Source organism: Triturus cristatus, chromosome 8, assembly GCF_964204655.1.
Source record: "Triturus cristatus chromosome 8, aTriCri1.1, whole genome shotgun sequence".
NCBI classification, from domain to species: Eukaryota; Metazoa; Chordata; class Amphibia; order Caudata; family Salamandridae; genus Triturus; species Triturus cristatus.
Genome location: NC_140591.1, coordinates 1,388,849,814 through 1,388,865,936, shown reverse-complemented (window position 1 = coordinate 1,388,865,936; position 16,123 = coordinate 1,388,849,814). Strand labels below are relative to the sequence as shown.

The 16,123-nt window shown below is 48.0% G+C and overlaps 1 protein-coding gene across 2 annotated transcripts in view; it reads left to right on the top strand.

Moving 5' to 3' along the window:
* SCAF4 (SR-related CTD associated factor 4) overlaps positions 1–16,123 on the top strand; it is an 872,346-nt gene that overhangs the window by 236,917 nt on the left and 619,306 nt on the right. For both annotated transcript variants that reach the window (XM_085623106.1, XM_085623105.1), the window contains exons 11-12: positions 11,483–11,577; positions 11,711–11,831. In XM_085623106.1, the coding sequence (XP_085479232.1) occupies positions 11,483–11,577; positions 11,711–11,831 (216 nt within the window). The remainder of the gene's footprint in view (positions 1–11,482; positions 11,578–11,710; positions 11,832–16,123) is intronic.

The window sequence follows — 16,123 nt, the reverse complement described above, 5'->3', positions numbered from 1 at the left end:
CGCCAGAAAGATGAGGCAGGAGAGGAAAGTGGAAGGACAGAGAGTAAAAGAATACTGAAAGTGGATACATTAAAAAAGGAAAATACTATAGAACGCCTAGGGTTAAAAAAAAAAAAAAAAAAAAAGTTAAAAAGAACCCGAAGATGGCGCCCCAAGGTGGGATTTCCGCAGGAAGCATGCCGACGTCACGAGAAGTAAACCAAATGGTGGGACTTCGACGCTCACCTGGGCTACAAAAAAAAAAAAAGACAAAAGAAAGACTACGATTCCGGACCCAACCAACAGACCGCGGAATAATGCACAGCATAGTGAATCCAGAAAGTTCTTCAAGCTGCAAAACTACACCGACAGGTAAGAAACAATTCGTTCCCTGCCAAAGGGAGTGTTCAAAATGGACTGTTGAACTTCAGGCTTAAATCCTGAGATCCTAAGCCATGCATGCCTTCTAACGAGAATGCTGATATTGATCTCCCTAGCTGCGGTGTCAGCTGCATCCAAAGCGCATCTGATTGAAGAGTCGAGATGAGTTTCCCTTCTTCAACTAACTGCTGCACCTTAGTTTTGTGTTTATCTGGGAGATATCGGAGTAGTTGCTCCATCTCATCCCAGTGTGCACTATCGTACCTAGCTAGTAGGCCCTGCGTGTTTGCGATGCGCCAGTGGTTAGCTTGAACAGCCACTCTTTTTCCAGAGGCATCTATAAGTTTGGATTCTTTATCTGTGGGTGGTGCATCCCCAGATGTTTGCGAGTTGGCTCTTTTAAGAGCATTGGACACTACTAGGGAGTCGAGGTAATTGTCCTTTGATAAACACAGGATCTTATGGTGAGGGTTTCTATTTTCTATCTACTCTTGGAGTTAAAATATGTGCTTGGACAGGGTCTTTAAAGAAATCATCTGCATGCTTCATCATGCTTTTAAAGCAAACTGAGTGTTTGACTTGACCTGTGTGGGACTCGAGGGTTACAAATAAAGTCCTCTTCTAATGTTTCTTTATGTAAGGGCACCCCATGATACTATGCTGCTCTAGCAATGAGCTGTTGATCAGCCATTTTATCATCTGGTGGTGATGGCTTTGCAGGATAAAGGGCTGGCTCGTTGTCTACTGGAGAGTCAGTGGTGTATTCGTTCCATGGGTCTGTAGGCAAATGAGTATCATCATCACCATGATCCACATCTGGATCAGTATGTGAAGATCCCTGAGGTGTTGTGTAAGGGATCTTCAATTAGTATCTGTGGAGAAGATGGTGGAGAGGGTTGTATGGCAGGATAAACAATGCTGGTTGCCATGTCCTCCTTCCTCTTTAAGGGAATCTGATCAGCAGTGTCCTCTGCTGGAAGCTTGAGTTTTGCTGGAGTTTTAGCCAAAATATGTCCACTATCAGGATTAATATATCTATTTTTCTGTTTGGGATCCAATTTGTCCTTAAGAACGCCTAAAATCGGTTCTGGAGGCTCGGGAAAACTGTCCTTAGATTTTGGTGTCGAAATACTCATCTTTGGCAGGGAAATATTTTGGCTCCGAAGCATGTTTGTGTTTCGAAGCGGAGGGTTTCGGCTCCGAAGCATGTTTGTCATTGGAGCCCGATGATTTAGGATTTATAGGTAATTTCGGACGACTCCGTCTCGAGCCGGAAGGCTTGACAGTTTGTTTTGGTGCCTAGCCGAGAGGCGTGTGTAGGAAGCTGGCTCTGTATATAATATACCAAAGTGAGGTATAGTATGCACAGCGTCCAGTGGAACCCAAAAGGTAGGCGGAGGTAAAGTAGATAGCACCTCACTCTATTTGTGGTAGTGTGGTTGAGCAGTAAGGCTTTATCAGAGGACAGTGTTAAGCATTTGTTGTACACACTCAGTCAGCAAATTAATTCACACACTCAAAGACGGAACTTCAGACCATTTGTTTTTGTATAAAAATACTCTTTTAGTTATTTTATTTTCTAGAACCAAGCAAGCCAGGCACAGGTAAGCAACAAATACTTTAAAGTAGTAATGCAGTTGTATCACAAATTGGATTGCAATTGTAAATGTACTTTGATTTGATTACTGTAGTGTTACTGATAATGCAATGCTTTTCAGATCACAGTACATATACTTTGTATAGGATTTGTAGTAAAATATCATGTAAGTTACTTTTCAAATTACATTTCTTACACAGTGCAGTATGCCTGGATACTGCACTGGGACATCTCCTATAAACAGGTAAGTAAAAGCGTTTTGGTTATTTAGTTACAGCTTTAAAGGATTTCTTAGATTTTCCAACTTCACACTTCGAAATTTTTCATAGAAAAACAATGTTATCCTATGGAGGAAAATAGTGTGGTTAGCAGGTAAGTACTCTCTTGTGGGAGTTGGTATTCTGGGGTTAGACTCAGGGGTCCCCCAGCGGCACTAGGGCGGCCGGGGGCAGAGTGCTGAGTTCCAATGGGGGATAGGAGGCCTCCGGTTGGTGGCTGCTGACAAGCAGGCCACTGGGTTGTGGGAGCAAACTTCCTGGACTTAAGTTCAGGGCAAATGGGGGTTTAGGCCAGCACAAAAGATGCGCCCTAAGCGGCACTGGGGTGGCCAGGTGTAGAGTGCTGTTTTGGCATCGGGTGGCCTGTAGCTTTCAATGGGGAGTCTCTGGTTTGCAAAAGCACTGCAGGCTCTGGGTCGAAGGTCTTCTGGGTGCGACCACCACTTGGAGAGGTAAGTTGGGATCTTGGGGTTTGGATAGGCACAGTCGGTTGGGGGTACCCAAGTCCGTGGGACGTCTGGTGCAGGGGTGCCTTTTAGGGTTGGATCTTCTTACCAGCTCCTGGTGGCGGTTGGGGGGGGACGGGGGGGGGAACCTTCCGGTTTGAGGCTGCAGGCGTCAGCTGGAGGCTTGAGGCAGGTCAGGGGTCACCAAATCTCGATTCAGGATCGCCGGGGAGACCACCTCTTGGTATTGGGCCACGGGCGTCTGGTGCAGAGTGGGGCAAACTCGCGGATCCTTGCATAGCTGGAGTCTGTGGTTGAACAAATCCGGTGTGTGTGAGAAAGTGCCATCTTTCTTGCATGGTGTGCCCCCACTTTTTGCTAAATTGCTGAATGTAGTTTTACTGAGTGTACCCTGGACTCCTGCCAACCAGGTGCCCAGGGCCTATGTTCCTTCCTTAAACCACACAAACTCCAAATTGGCAAACCCTGGCCACATGTCAGCCCCTAGTAAATGGTACCCTAGGTACCCAGGGCCTTGTGACCAGGGAAGGCCTCTGAGGGCTGCAGCACTCATTGTGCCACCCTTAGAGGCCCTGTACCCTTACACACACACACTGCCTTTGCAGGCTGAGTGTCTGGGTGCAGGACAAAATGAAGAGTCGACATGACACACATCTGTGTGCCATGCCCATCACCTACACTGCCATGGCATATATCAGCCACCCCTCTGGCTGGGTGCCTTATGCCCATGGTGTGGGCACAGGAGCAGGAGCCCTGTGCCCCTACTTTACCCAGGTCCATTCCTGGGCACTGTAAGTGCAGTGCTGCCATTTAAGAGTACATGGTGCTGAGAGCTCGTCAAACACGAGCTCCACAGCACCATAATGGCAACACTAAAGACTGGGAAGTTTGGTATCAAACTTCTCCGCACATTAAACCCACCCTGATGCCAGAATGGGATTTAATGTACAAAGCACCCCAGAGGACATCTTAGAGATGCCCCCTTACAACTAACCTACAATCCACGTCTGCTCTGAGACTGCCCAGGCTGCCACACAGCAGACACGTTGCTGGACCCCTGGGTGGGAGAGCCCCTGCTCTCCCGGGTCTGCAACAATGCACATCCTGGGTGATGTGATAAATCTCCTCCCCCAGGATGAGCAAAGGGAAGCTTCAAAGGCATGCCGCCTCTTGGAGTTTCCCCAGGCCACTGCAACCCCCCACTCTGGTGGGAAGCTTGTCCGGAAACCCCATACAAGGACAGAGGATGTGCCAGCCTGCCCACCCCACCCCTCAGGTGGGGTAGGCGAGGTGAATTACATCTCCGGGCTCTCGCCATCTTGAAGATGGGGGGCCCTACCCTATCAGGATTAGGCTACTGCCCCCCTCCCACAGGAGAGAGGCAGGATAGGAGGTGTACCCACCCCAGGACAAGGACCCATTGGTCCCTGGCCTTCACCTACCTGTAACGCCCCTATATCTAGTATTTAGCGGCACCCTGAACCTTCCTTCCCCAGATTCCAGATTCGAAAAACTACAAGAAGAGCAAGAAGAACAAAGACCTGCCCTGCAGCTGCTAAAAAGGGAAGAAGACACCAACTGCTTTGGCCCCAGCCCTACCGGCCTGTCGACTCCCGAACCTGCACCAGCGCGGCATCTCTCGTGGCCAGCAACCTCACCAACCCCGGAGGACCTGGCTACCTTTTGGCTCTAAGCCCCTGGGACTCCCATGAGTAGAGGCTCTACTCAGAAACCTATTTCTAACCCCTGGCAGCAGCTCGGAACCGCAAACCCAGCGCACTCTGCACCAGCCAAGCCTGGCCAGTGCCAGAGTGGACAAAGACCCTGAGGACGACCCCACGGCGACTGTGACCCCGAGTCCGGCACCCAAGGACCCCCCTCGACATTCCGGAAGAAGCCTGCAGCCTCGGAACAAGGTGCCCCCCCCCAACCGCGATCATCAGAGGGTAAGATTTCCCGACACCAAAAGGCACCCCTGCACGCGGCGCCCTGCGGCCCCCTGTGCCCAGTCCCGGGGTACCCACCTAACCTACAACTACCCAACTTACCTCTCGAAGTGGTGGTGGCACCTGAAGCATCCTTGTCCCCTAGATTGCAGCCTTTTTCCTAACCGGAACATTCCCATTGATTTCCATTGAGCGCCCGACGTGGCCCTGGCAGTGCAATCTCTACACTAGCCTACTTCCCCACTTGCCCTGAGTGAGTGACCAGGAGCCCAGCTCCCATAGCCGCGTGGCCTGCTAGTCAGCAGCCACCAAACCAGGCCCCCCTATTCCTCATAGGCTAACATTGGGCCTAGCTCTCTCTGCACCCGGCTGCCCTAGAGCTGCTGAGGGTGAACTAACTGTGCCTATCTGACCTTGGGGGACCCCTGAGTCTATGCCCAGAACCTCACCTTTGCCAGTCGAGAACTTACCTGAAAACCGCTAACTCTATTTTCTACATAGGGTAACATTGACTGGCTTTTTCTTGAAATTTCGTCTAAGTGTGGACTTTTCAAATCTTCAAATATTCACTAAAAATCAGCCGAGCGACAAACGCAAAAACTCACCTGTTCTCAGGTGGGCTCACAGTGCTGGATCTTGGTGCCCAGCACTGGCTCGGAAGAATACTCGCATCTATACTTACCAGTAACCCCATTTTCTCCCATAGGAAACCATTGACTGCTTTTCTGTGAAATTTCGTCTAAGTGTTGATTTCTGCAATTTCTAAATATTCCTCAAAAATCGTATAACATCTGAAAACGTAATTACTTACCTGTTTTGGATAAATGTCCCAGTACTGGACCCAGACACCCAGTACTGGATTACAAAAGTAACGATAACCTACTGTACCTGTAACCTACATTTCCTTCCATAGGGAATCATTGATTGTTTGCTCTGAAATATTTTCCAAGTGCTCACTTTTGAAATAGCTAAATATTAGTTAAAAATCAGTACAGTACCAAAGTCGACTTTCAACAGCTGATTCTGAGAACTGACCCAGGACTGGATCTAGGATCCAAGCCTGGAATTACAAAAGTAATCTGAAAGTAATCTGTTGCATATAATCTGCATTTATCATTGAGCTCAATGTATTGTGTTTAGAAATAGAGTTGCCTACTGCAACTATTTGTAACTGTTTACTAAAAAGTCTATTGCATATACAAAAGTATTTTTATGAAACATCTCTTGTCGAGAAAGTATATTTTAATTCCAAGTGTTGGTTCTAAAATAAAACAAGCATATATTTTTTTTTTATACAAACCATTGGCCTAGAGTTCAGTTATTGAGTGTGTGGAACTATTTGCTGACTGAGTGTGTACAACAAATGCTTTACACGTCCTCTGATACTGCCTTACTGCTCGGCCAGGCTACCACTTTGGAGAGTAAGGTTATATCTAACTTTAACCTCTGTTAAACCCTTGGGGTCTGTGGACTCTGTACACCCTGTACCTATTAAGGAACAGTATATACAGAGCCACTTTCTCACAGTGTTCACAGGAGACAGTCTTTGAGATGGAAGGCAGGCAGGTCCTCCGGGGTTTTCGAGGTTGCTGGCTGCAGGACACACTGGGACTTCGCAGGAGCAGGTTCGAGTGGGAGACAGGCGGGTAGGGTTGGGGCCAAGTCAGTGGGCGTCTTCCTCTTGTTAGCTTCGGCACAGATGTTTGCTCCTTCCTTTCTCAGACAAGAACCTGCAACAAGAAAAGAAGGTTCAGGAGTGCCCCTAAATACTAGCTTTAGGGGCGTTACAGGTAGGGAAAACCAATGGGTCCCTTCCCTGGGGTGAGTCCAACCCCTATTATGCTGTGGGAGGGGGCATGAGCCTGTCCCTGGTTGGCTGAGTCCCCCCGTTTGCAAGATGGCGGGGACTGGGAGTTGTGCTTCACCTCGCCTCCCCCAACCGGGGGGTGAAGTTGGCAAAGGTGGGCACACCTCCCTTCCTCACTTGGGTTTTTTGCCGGTCCGCCCGCCCAAAGTGGGGGTCAGAACCAGTGGAGACCAGTTGCTAGAAGCAGCAAAAGGCCTGGGGAAGCTCACAGAGGGGGCAAGCCTTTGAAGCTTCACCTTCGTGAATCCCACCTATCCTGAGGGAGGGTCTTGGCACCTTGTCCCATGATGTGCATTGTTTCAGGCCACTGAGAGCAGCAGGCTCTCGACCCAGGGGTCCTGAAACATGCCTGGTGGTTGCAGCTGAAAGCCACACTTGTGTTAAATCATTTTTCAGGGGGCATCTCTAAGATGCCCTTTGTGTACATTTGTCATTAATCCCACACTGGCATCCGTGTGGGTTTAATGTGCTGAGACGTTTGATACCAAACTTCTCCGTTTTCAGGAAAGCCATTATGGTATTGTGGAGTTTGTAATGACAAACTACCAGCACCTTATACTTTTAATGGCATTACTGCACTTACAATTGTCTAAGAATGGACTTGAGCACTGTAGGGGTACAGGGCTCATGCACCTGTACCCTCATCACTGGTATAGTGCACCCAGCTAGAGGGGGGGCTGATCTATGCCAGGGCAATGGGTTGTAGGCATGGCACACAGGGATGTGTGCCATGTTGGCTATTCACTTTGTTCTTCACCAAAACATGCAGCCTGTGAGTGTAAAGGTACAGGGCCTTCAAGGGGGGCACAAGATGTGCTGAAGCCCTTCGAGGCCTTCCCTGGTCTCAGTACCCTGGGTAGCTGTGGTGTCATTAACCAGGGGCTTACCTGTGGCCAGTGTGCGCCAATTGGGTTTGGTCTTCAATGCAGTTTTAGGGAAAGAACATAGGCCCTGGGTACCTGATTGGCAGGAGCCCACAACCCACTCAGTAAAAGTACATCAGCAGTTCAGCAAAAAGTCGGGGCAACCATGCAGAAAGAGGGCGCTTTCTCACAGAGCTTTCCTGTCCCCATCCAATAGAGGCTCATTTCTCTGCTCATTTTTACAGAGCAGGGTTTAAAAGAACCTCCTCGGACCCAAATACTTCCTCTTATAAAGGTAACAACCAATCTTTCGCTCTCGAAGATTCTATAGAGGAGGATATAGAGGAAACCATTCCAAAGGTAGGGGTGAAGGCGCCGCACCACGTAACACCCCTTCCCTTCATAAACAGAGAATTCCCCCCCCCCCAAATCAGTTGACACCTGTCGGGGGAAGACTTTAACAATTCTTCCCATTTGTCAATCTATAACCGCCGATAAATGGGTGCTCAACCTTATCCAACATGGTTATTGTCTGGAGCTCAACTCCAATCCACCAAACATTCCACCTCGCTTTCACAAACTGTTGTCAGACCACTTGCAGTTACTCAAACACGAGGTGCAATCTCTTACAAAAGGGAGCCATAGAACCAGTTCTGTTTCAGTACCAAGGTTCAGGGGTTTACTCTTTATTTTCTAATACCCAAAAAGGACGGTTCCTTAAGATGAATTTTGGATGTCAGAGAGTTAAATAAGTACATACTGTCGGAACATTTCCATATGGTAGTGCTTCAACAGGTTCTTCCTCTCCTAGAGCAAGGTTATTTTTTTTTGCCCACACTGTACTTAAGACACACATTTTCACATTACCATTCATCCAGCTCATTGCAAATATCTCAGATTTGTGATAGCAGTCAATCACTATCCGTTCCAATTACTTCCATTTGGAGTAACTACTGCTCCTAGGGTATTTACATAATGCCTAGCAGTGGTAGCAGATCATCTCAGAAGACAACAAATTATTGTGTTCCCGTACATAGATGACTGGCTCATCAAAGCCAGCACACACCAAAAGTGTTTACAAAACACCCGGACCATGCTACATCTATTCCACCAATTGGGTTTCACAGGCAACATTCAAAAGTCTCACCTACAGTCTTCACGGATACAATCTTATCTAGGAGCCACTCAACACTCGCACGTCTCTAGTCTCCCCAAATGCAGCCTGAATTTCCAATACCCAAACCAATCAAACCTTGCCAGCCAGGACTTTCATGCGGCTACTGGGAATGATGACATCATGCATTGCAATAGTATTTCATACAAGACTACACATGCGTCTATTACAAGAATGCTTAGCACGTCAGTGGAATCAGTTAAAGGGTCAAGTAACAGATCTAGTGTTAGTGGACAGCTGCACCCATCGCTCTCTGCAGTGGTGGAACCCACAAAATGTATCAAAATGGCAGCCTTTCATCGACCCCGTTTCACAAGTAGAGCTAACAGCAGACGCATCTCTTTCGGGTTGGGGTGCACATCTCCATCATTACACAATTCAAGGTCTCTGGGACGACAAACAAAAACGTCTCCACATCAACTATCTAGAGCTTCTAACAGTATTTCTAGGGCTGAAAGCTTTTCAATCTTATCTCACAGGCAAAGTTGTCCTAGTCCGCACAGACAACATAACCGCGATGTTAAATGTACAAAAACTGGGAAGGGGGTTGGGGCGGCAGACTCCAACTGTCACGCCTGCCTCAGACAATTTGGAAATGGGCAATCCATCACAAGATTCACCTTCTGGCAGAACACCTCCCTGGAGTGAACAATCAAATTGCTGACCTCAGCAGAAGGAGACAGCAAATACATGAGTGGGAACTTCATCCCCAAGTACTCCTTCCATACTTTCAACAATGGGTATACCCACAAATAGATCTGTTCGCCACATTAGACAACACGCAATGCTTAAACTTCGCCACCAGGTTCCCACACCATCTATTCAAAGGCAATGCCCTATCGGTGAATTGGTTAGACATATTTGCCTGAGCTTTTCTGCCTCTCCCACTCCTTTCATTTGTTGTTTGGGATCTCCGACAAACATCCCTCACACTGATTTGGTAGCTCCCACATGAACCCGTTATCTGTGGTACACCATCCTGTTAGAGCTCTCAGTAGTTTCACATCAAAAGCTACATCTCGCCTCCAGTCTCCTCACTCAGAACCATGGAGAAATCGAGCATCCAAATCCCAAGGAGCTCAACTTAGCGATTTGGCTCCTAAAGTCGTAGAGTTTGGATATTTAAATTTGCCACCAGACTGTATGAGTATTCTGAAAGAAGCAAGAGAACCTACCACCAGAGCTTGTTATGCAGCAAAATGGAAACGATTTGTTTACTGCAAGAACAAAATTCTACCTCCTAGATGCTTCTATTCAGAACATTGTTACCTTTTAAACCTACAGCAATTCGGGCTAGCTTACACATCTATTCGGTTGCAGCTTAAAGCAGTAGCTGCGTATTTACAAAACAGACAGCATTATTCTGTGTTCAAAGTTCTTGACATCAAAGCCTTTATGAAGGGTTTAAAGAGAATTATACCACCAAGAATTGAACCAGTTTTTCATAATGTTGTACTCACAAGATTTGTGGGTCCACTGTTTGCTCCACTACACAAGTGTCTTTTACTGTTTCTCATATGAAAGGTTGCATTTCTAATTGCAATCACTTCATTAAGAAGAGTTGGTGAGCTAAAGGCATTAACCTTAGAAGAACCCTTCTTTCAGCTCCATAAAGATAGGGTAGTTCTTCGCAGCACTCCCTGATTCCTTCCCAAAGTGGTTTCTGCTTTCCATATTAACTAATCAGTTGAGTTACCGGTGTTCTTTCCTCAACTTGATTCAGTAGCAGAACGAGCTCTTCACTTACTTGACATCAGAAGAGCTTTATTGTATTTTATCGAAAGAACAAAAGGTTTTCATAAAACAGAGCAACTGTTTGTTTCATTTACACCACCTCACAAAGGCAATCCTACTTCTAAATATGGCATTTCAAGATGGATTGTTAAGTGCATTGAAACATGCTACACAAAGGTTACAGAATTGTATCTATACCTCCTACAGCGCATTCCACCCACAAAATAGGGGTATCAATGGCCTTTTACGGTAGCATTCCTATAGCTGACATTTGTAAATCAGCAACATGGTCTACACACACCCATTTACCAAACACTATTGTGTGGCTGTACTAGCATGCCAACATGCCAGTGTAGGGCAGGCAGTGCTACAAACACTTTTCCAGACAACTGCAACAACTACTGGTTAGCCACCGCTTCGGGAGAATACTTCTATAAAGTCTATGCAAAGCATATATATCTACAGCACAAATGCCTCGGACGGATTGTTACTTACCCAGTAAGTATCTGTTCTTGCCATTTAGAGCTGTAGAATCACATTCGCCCACCCTCCTCCCTGAGCACCTGTAGTTGTTGCAGATCTCATTATTTACATTATCTGCGCATGGACGTCTCTTTACTACATTCACTCACTCCATTCTCACCCTCTTGCGGGAAAACAATAGAGTCGATGCCCATGCGCACTATCACCGAAAGGAGGCGTCGCCTTAGAGTGTGACTTGAAAGACTTCTTCGAAGGAAAACAACTTGCTAACATCTGAACCCAACACTAGATGGCAGGAGTATGCAAAGCATGAGAATCTACAGCTCTACATGCCAAGAATAGATGCTTAGTGGGTAAGTAACATAATCCATATAGATACGTGTTATTTTAAAAATTGGTGTGCATCTCCTTATTGAGTTGTGTGTACAATTTGATTGTGCGTGTTGCGTGTATTACAGATGTCTAACACTCTTCTCTGATAAGCCTTAAGGCTGCTTGACCACTCTACCCCCTTAAAAAAAGAGCACCTTGGGATTGCTAGAGCAAGCCTCTGTCCACTCATAAGGAAATACCTGGACTCATTGCACAGTATACCTCTTATTGGTATAGCACCAACCTCCTGAGTTTACCTATTATCTTGTGGAAGTGTTTTGATTTATTCTTTAGTTACAAGTGACAGTAAGTGATTGTACTGCATACATTGTGTTTTTAAGCTTCTTGACCGATTTGATTATGACGACGAACCAGAAGCAGGAGATGAATTGAAGCAAGATGTTTCAACTCCTTCATCCCCCACACAGCCTTCATTGTAAGTTATTTACTTCTGATATAAATTACAATGTATGACCAGTATTCTCAAGCTAGTTTCCTTAAAGAACGTTAATAATTGCTTGTTTGAGTGCTGTTTAATGTCCTATTATCAATCTTTCCTTGCACCACAGTGGATTTCCAGGAGAGGGTGTTCCGCTGCCAACGTATTCCCAGCCCCCTGTACCGCTCCCCAGTATGGATTTGTTTCAGGCACATATGATGGGCATCCCTCAAGATCCTTTGATGCACCAGGTGTGTATGATCATTACCATAGTGTCCCAACGGAGCGAAGAGCATGCAGTCTGAGTCTTCTTTCGGTTCCCAGACTTGAGAGCTGGATGATAGAGCTGCTCTTTTTCCTATCTTGCCTCCAAACTCTGGAATACATTTTCGCTAACCATTAGGAAAAAATTAATAACCCATCAGTTTGTTTAAGCTCTTTGTATCCGAGTCCGCTGGACGTCGGCACTAGGAAGCCCATCTGGGTAGCCATGAGCTTAAAAAATCCTTTAATTTGATGTGAAATTACCATTTTTGTTTATACACCGACTTGCATGTTTCTCCCAGTCATTCAAGTGATTATCGCAATCAGAAAACTGACGAGTAATAGAATTCAGAGCTTTAAAAGTCTGGTTTACAAAGTATGTTTTGCTAGATGTGAAACTTGCTGGCCATTTTAGTCCTTGCTTTAGTTAATGGAAAGGCTTGGAATTGTTTAAGTATTTATCTTGATTTGTATTGCAGCATACCTATTGGTACTTAGGGTTTCTGCATGGCATTGTAAAGCTGTGCCACCTGTGCTGTTCATTTTTATGATAACACCATGTTTTTCGTCCAGAAGACTCAAGTCTGCTGAAAGTGCTTCTTTTTTTTAAATTTTGTTGTTCAGAGCCAATATCTGATGACAAGAGTTGTGTCCAAAGTGAACTAAACTGTGAGGGTGGCTACTTGACACCCCCAGGCACATAACAAATTCAGACTGTAATGTGTTTGTCACTGATTCTACCTTTTAACCTGCAGCACTGTGGAGAGGCCTGCCTATTTGGCCCTCGCTGGTAAAGGTCCATCCACCAGGCAGTTCCGTTAATCAATGTGTGTTTGGTATATATAGGGTCCAGTAGTTCCTTTATATAGAATAAGTGATGGGTGTTCATAGAGAAAACTTAACGGATAACCCTGGGCCACCTAAGTTACTGGTTACTGCTCTCCAAATAAATCACCATCAATGGGCAGTTTAGTCATTGTGAGAAAGTGCCATCTTTCTTGCATGGTATGCCCCCACTTGTTGCTGAATGTACTTTGTGTGCCCTGGACCCCTGCCAATCGGGTGCCCAGGGCCTATGTTCCTTCCCTACAAACCTCAAACCCAAATTGGCAAACTCTGGCCACATGTCAGCCCCTGGTAAATGGTACCCTAGGTACCCAGTGTGAGAAAGTGCCATCTTTCTTGCATGGTATGCCCCCACTTTTTGCTGAATGTACTTTGACTGAGTGTGCCCTGGGCTCCTGCCAATCAGGTGCCCAGGGCCTATGTTCCTTCCTTAAAACAAACCAAACCCAAATTGGCAAACCCTGGCCACATGTCAGCCCCTGGTAAATGGTACCCTAGGTACCTAGGGCCTTGTGACCAGGGAAGGCCTCTAAGGGCTGCAGCACTCATTGTGCCACCCTTAGAGGCCCTGTACCCTTACACACACACACTGCCTTTGCAGGCTTAGTGTTTGGGTCCAAGACAAAAACAAAGTCGACATGACACACATCCCTGTGTGCCATGCCCATCACCTACACTGCCATGGCATACATCAGCCACCCCTCTAGCTGGGTGCCTTATGCCAATGGTGTGGGCACAGGAGCGGTGCCCTGTGCCCCTACAGTGCCCAGGTCCATTCCTGAACACTGTAAGTGCAGTGCTGCCATTTAAGAGTACATGGTGCTGAGAGCTCGTCAAACACGAGCTCCACAGCACCATAATGGCAACACTGAAGACTGAAGTTTGGTATCAAACTTCTCAGCACATTAAACCCACACTGATGCCAGTGTGGGATTTAATGTACCAAGCACCCCAGAGGGCATCTTAGAAATGCCCCCTAAAACCTAACCTACAATCCACGTCTGCTCTGAGGCTGCCTAGGCTGCCACCCAGCAGACATGTTGCTGGACCCCTGGGTAGGAGAGCCCCAGCTCTCCTGGGCCTGCAACAATGCACATCCTGGGCGAGGTGCTAAATCTCCTCCCCCAGGATGGACAGGGGGAAGCTTCAAAGGCATGCCGCCTCTGTGAGCTTCCCCAGGCCACTGCAACCCCCCACTCTGGCGGGAAGCTTTGGCCGGAAACCCCAAATAAGGACAGGAGATGTGCCAGCCTGCCAACCCCACCCCTCAGGTGGGGGAGGCGAGGTGAAGCACATCTCCGGGCTCTCGCCATCTTGAAGATGGGGAGCCCTACCCGGACTAGGCTACTGCCCCCCTCCCACAGGAGAGAGGCAGGATAGGGGGTGTACCCACCCAAGGACAGGGACCCATTGGTCCCTGCCCTTCACCTACCTGTAACGCCCCTAAATCTAGTATTTAGGGGCACCCTGAACCTTCCTTCCCCAGATTCCAGATTCAAAACTACAAAGAAGAGCAAGAAGAAAGAAGACCTGCCCTGCAGCTGCTAAAAAGAGGAAGACACCAACTGCTTTGGCCCCAGCCCTATCGGCCTGTCGACTCTCGAACCTGCTCCTGCTCCAACCCGGCATCTCTTGTGGCCAGCAACCTCACCAACCCTGGAGGACCTGGCTACCTTTTGGCTCTAAGCCCCTGGGACTCCCATGAGTAGAGGCTCTACTCAAAACCTACCTCTAATCCCTGGCAGCAGCACGGAACCGCAAACCCAGCACACTCTGCACCAGCCAAGCCTGGCCAATGCCGGAGTGAACAAAGACCCAGAGGACGACACCACGGCGACTGTGACCCCGAGTCTGGCACCAAGGACCTCCCTCGACACTCCTGAAGAAGCCTGCAGCCTCAGAACAAGGTGCCCCCCCTACCGCGATCAAGAGGGTAAGATTTCCCGACACCAAAAGGCACCCCTGAACGCGGCGCCCTGCGGCCCCCTGTGCCCAATCCCGGAGTACCTACCTAAACTCCAACTACCCAACTTACCTCTCGAAGTGGTGGTGGCACCTGAAGAATCCTCGTCCCCGAGCTTGCAGTCTTTTTCTAAACCAGAGATTTCCCATTCAAATCAATTGAGCGCCCGAAGGCTCAAAAGCACCCTGCACCCAGCCACCCGAGTGGCCCTGGCAGTGAAAACTCTACACCTACCTACTTCCCCACTTGCCCTGAGTAAGTGACCAGGAGCCCAGCTCCCACAGCCGCGTGGCTTGCCAGTCAGCAGCCACCAACCAAGGCCCCCCTATCCCTCATAGGATAACATTGGGCCTAACTCTCTCTGCACCCGGCCGCCCTAGAGTCGCTGAGGGTGAACCAACTGTACCTACCTGACCCTGGGGGACCCCTGAGTCTATGCCCAGAACCTCAACTCTGCCAGTCGAGTACTTACCCTGAAACAGATAACTCTATTTTCCTCATAGGGTAACATTGACTGGCTTTTTCCTGAAATTTCTTCTAAGTGTGGACTTTTCAAATCTTAAAGTTCGAGGCATGTGGGCTGCTGAATTCATATCTGTGCATAGATCGCCGCCTAGTGTTGGGTCCGGATGTTTGCACGTTGTTGTCCTGGAAGAGTCTTCGAAGTATCCTGAGATAGGTGACTCCTCCCCTGGACCACAGTGCGCATGGGCATCCTCTCCATCCTCAGATTGTTTTTTTCCGCCATTGGGTTCGGATGTGCTTATCTTGACTCAAGTTAGGAAAAACTTTTTTCAGGCCAAAAGGCCTTTAGTTCGCGTCGGTACTGTTCCCGATCGGTATCGACAGTTACTTGTTAGTTTACTGACTTCAACAACAACTTTTTCGCATCGTATCCGACCATCGACCCTACATCGACGATGGAATAGAGGACACCAAGCGGTGTCCTGTTTGCAATGTGAAATATCCCCATGTCGACGTCCACCCGGTGTGCAACAAATGCCTTTCACCGGATCACGACGAATCCACATGTATGGCCTGTGCCCGATTCCGATCCAAGAAGACTCTCCGGAATCGACGAGCGGCGAGACTCGAACGCAGCAAGCGGCACCGGCCCCGACCAATATCTTCAGCGCCGAGGACGAAGATGTGGAAGGTGTGGAGAACCTACCCTCCAGCCCTGCTTCCGAACACGATTCCGGATCGGAAGACGTCGAAGAACAACTCTTTCACAGAGAAGAAGCCGACACAGAGGTAGGAGACTACGATGAGGCCTTAGGGGCCGAAGAAAGTAGCTCCGGTGACGAGCAAGGCCTACCCGTACAGACGGAGGATATCCCAGTGCGTCAGTCAATGGCTCCGGTCGAGGGATTGCCTTCGGGCCTTACCCAAGACCTATCCCGCAGTTCTTCTGCCCCGCCATCTGGCCAGGCCTCGGACATTCAGCGACAGCCATTCGTGCCCAAAATG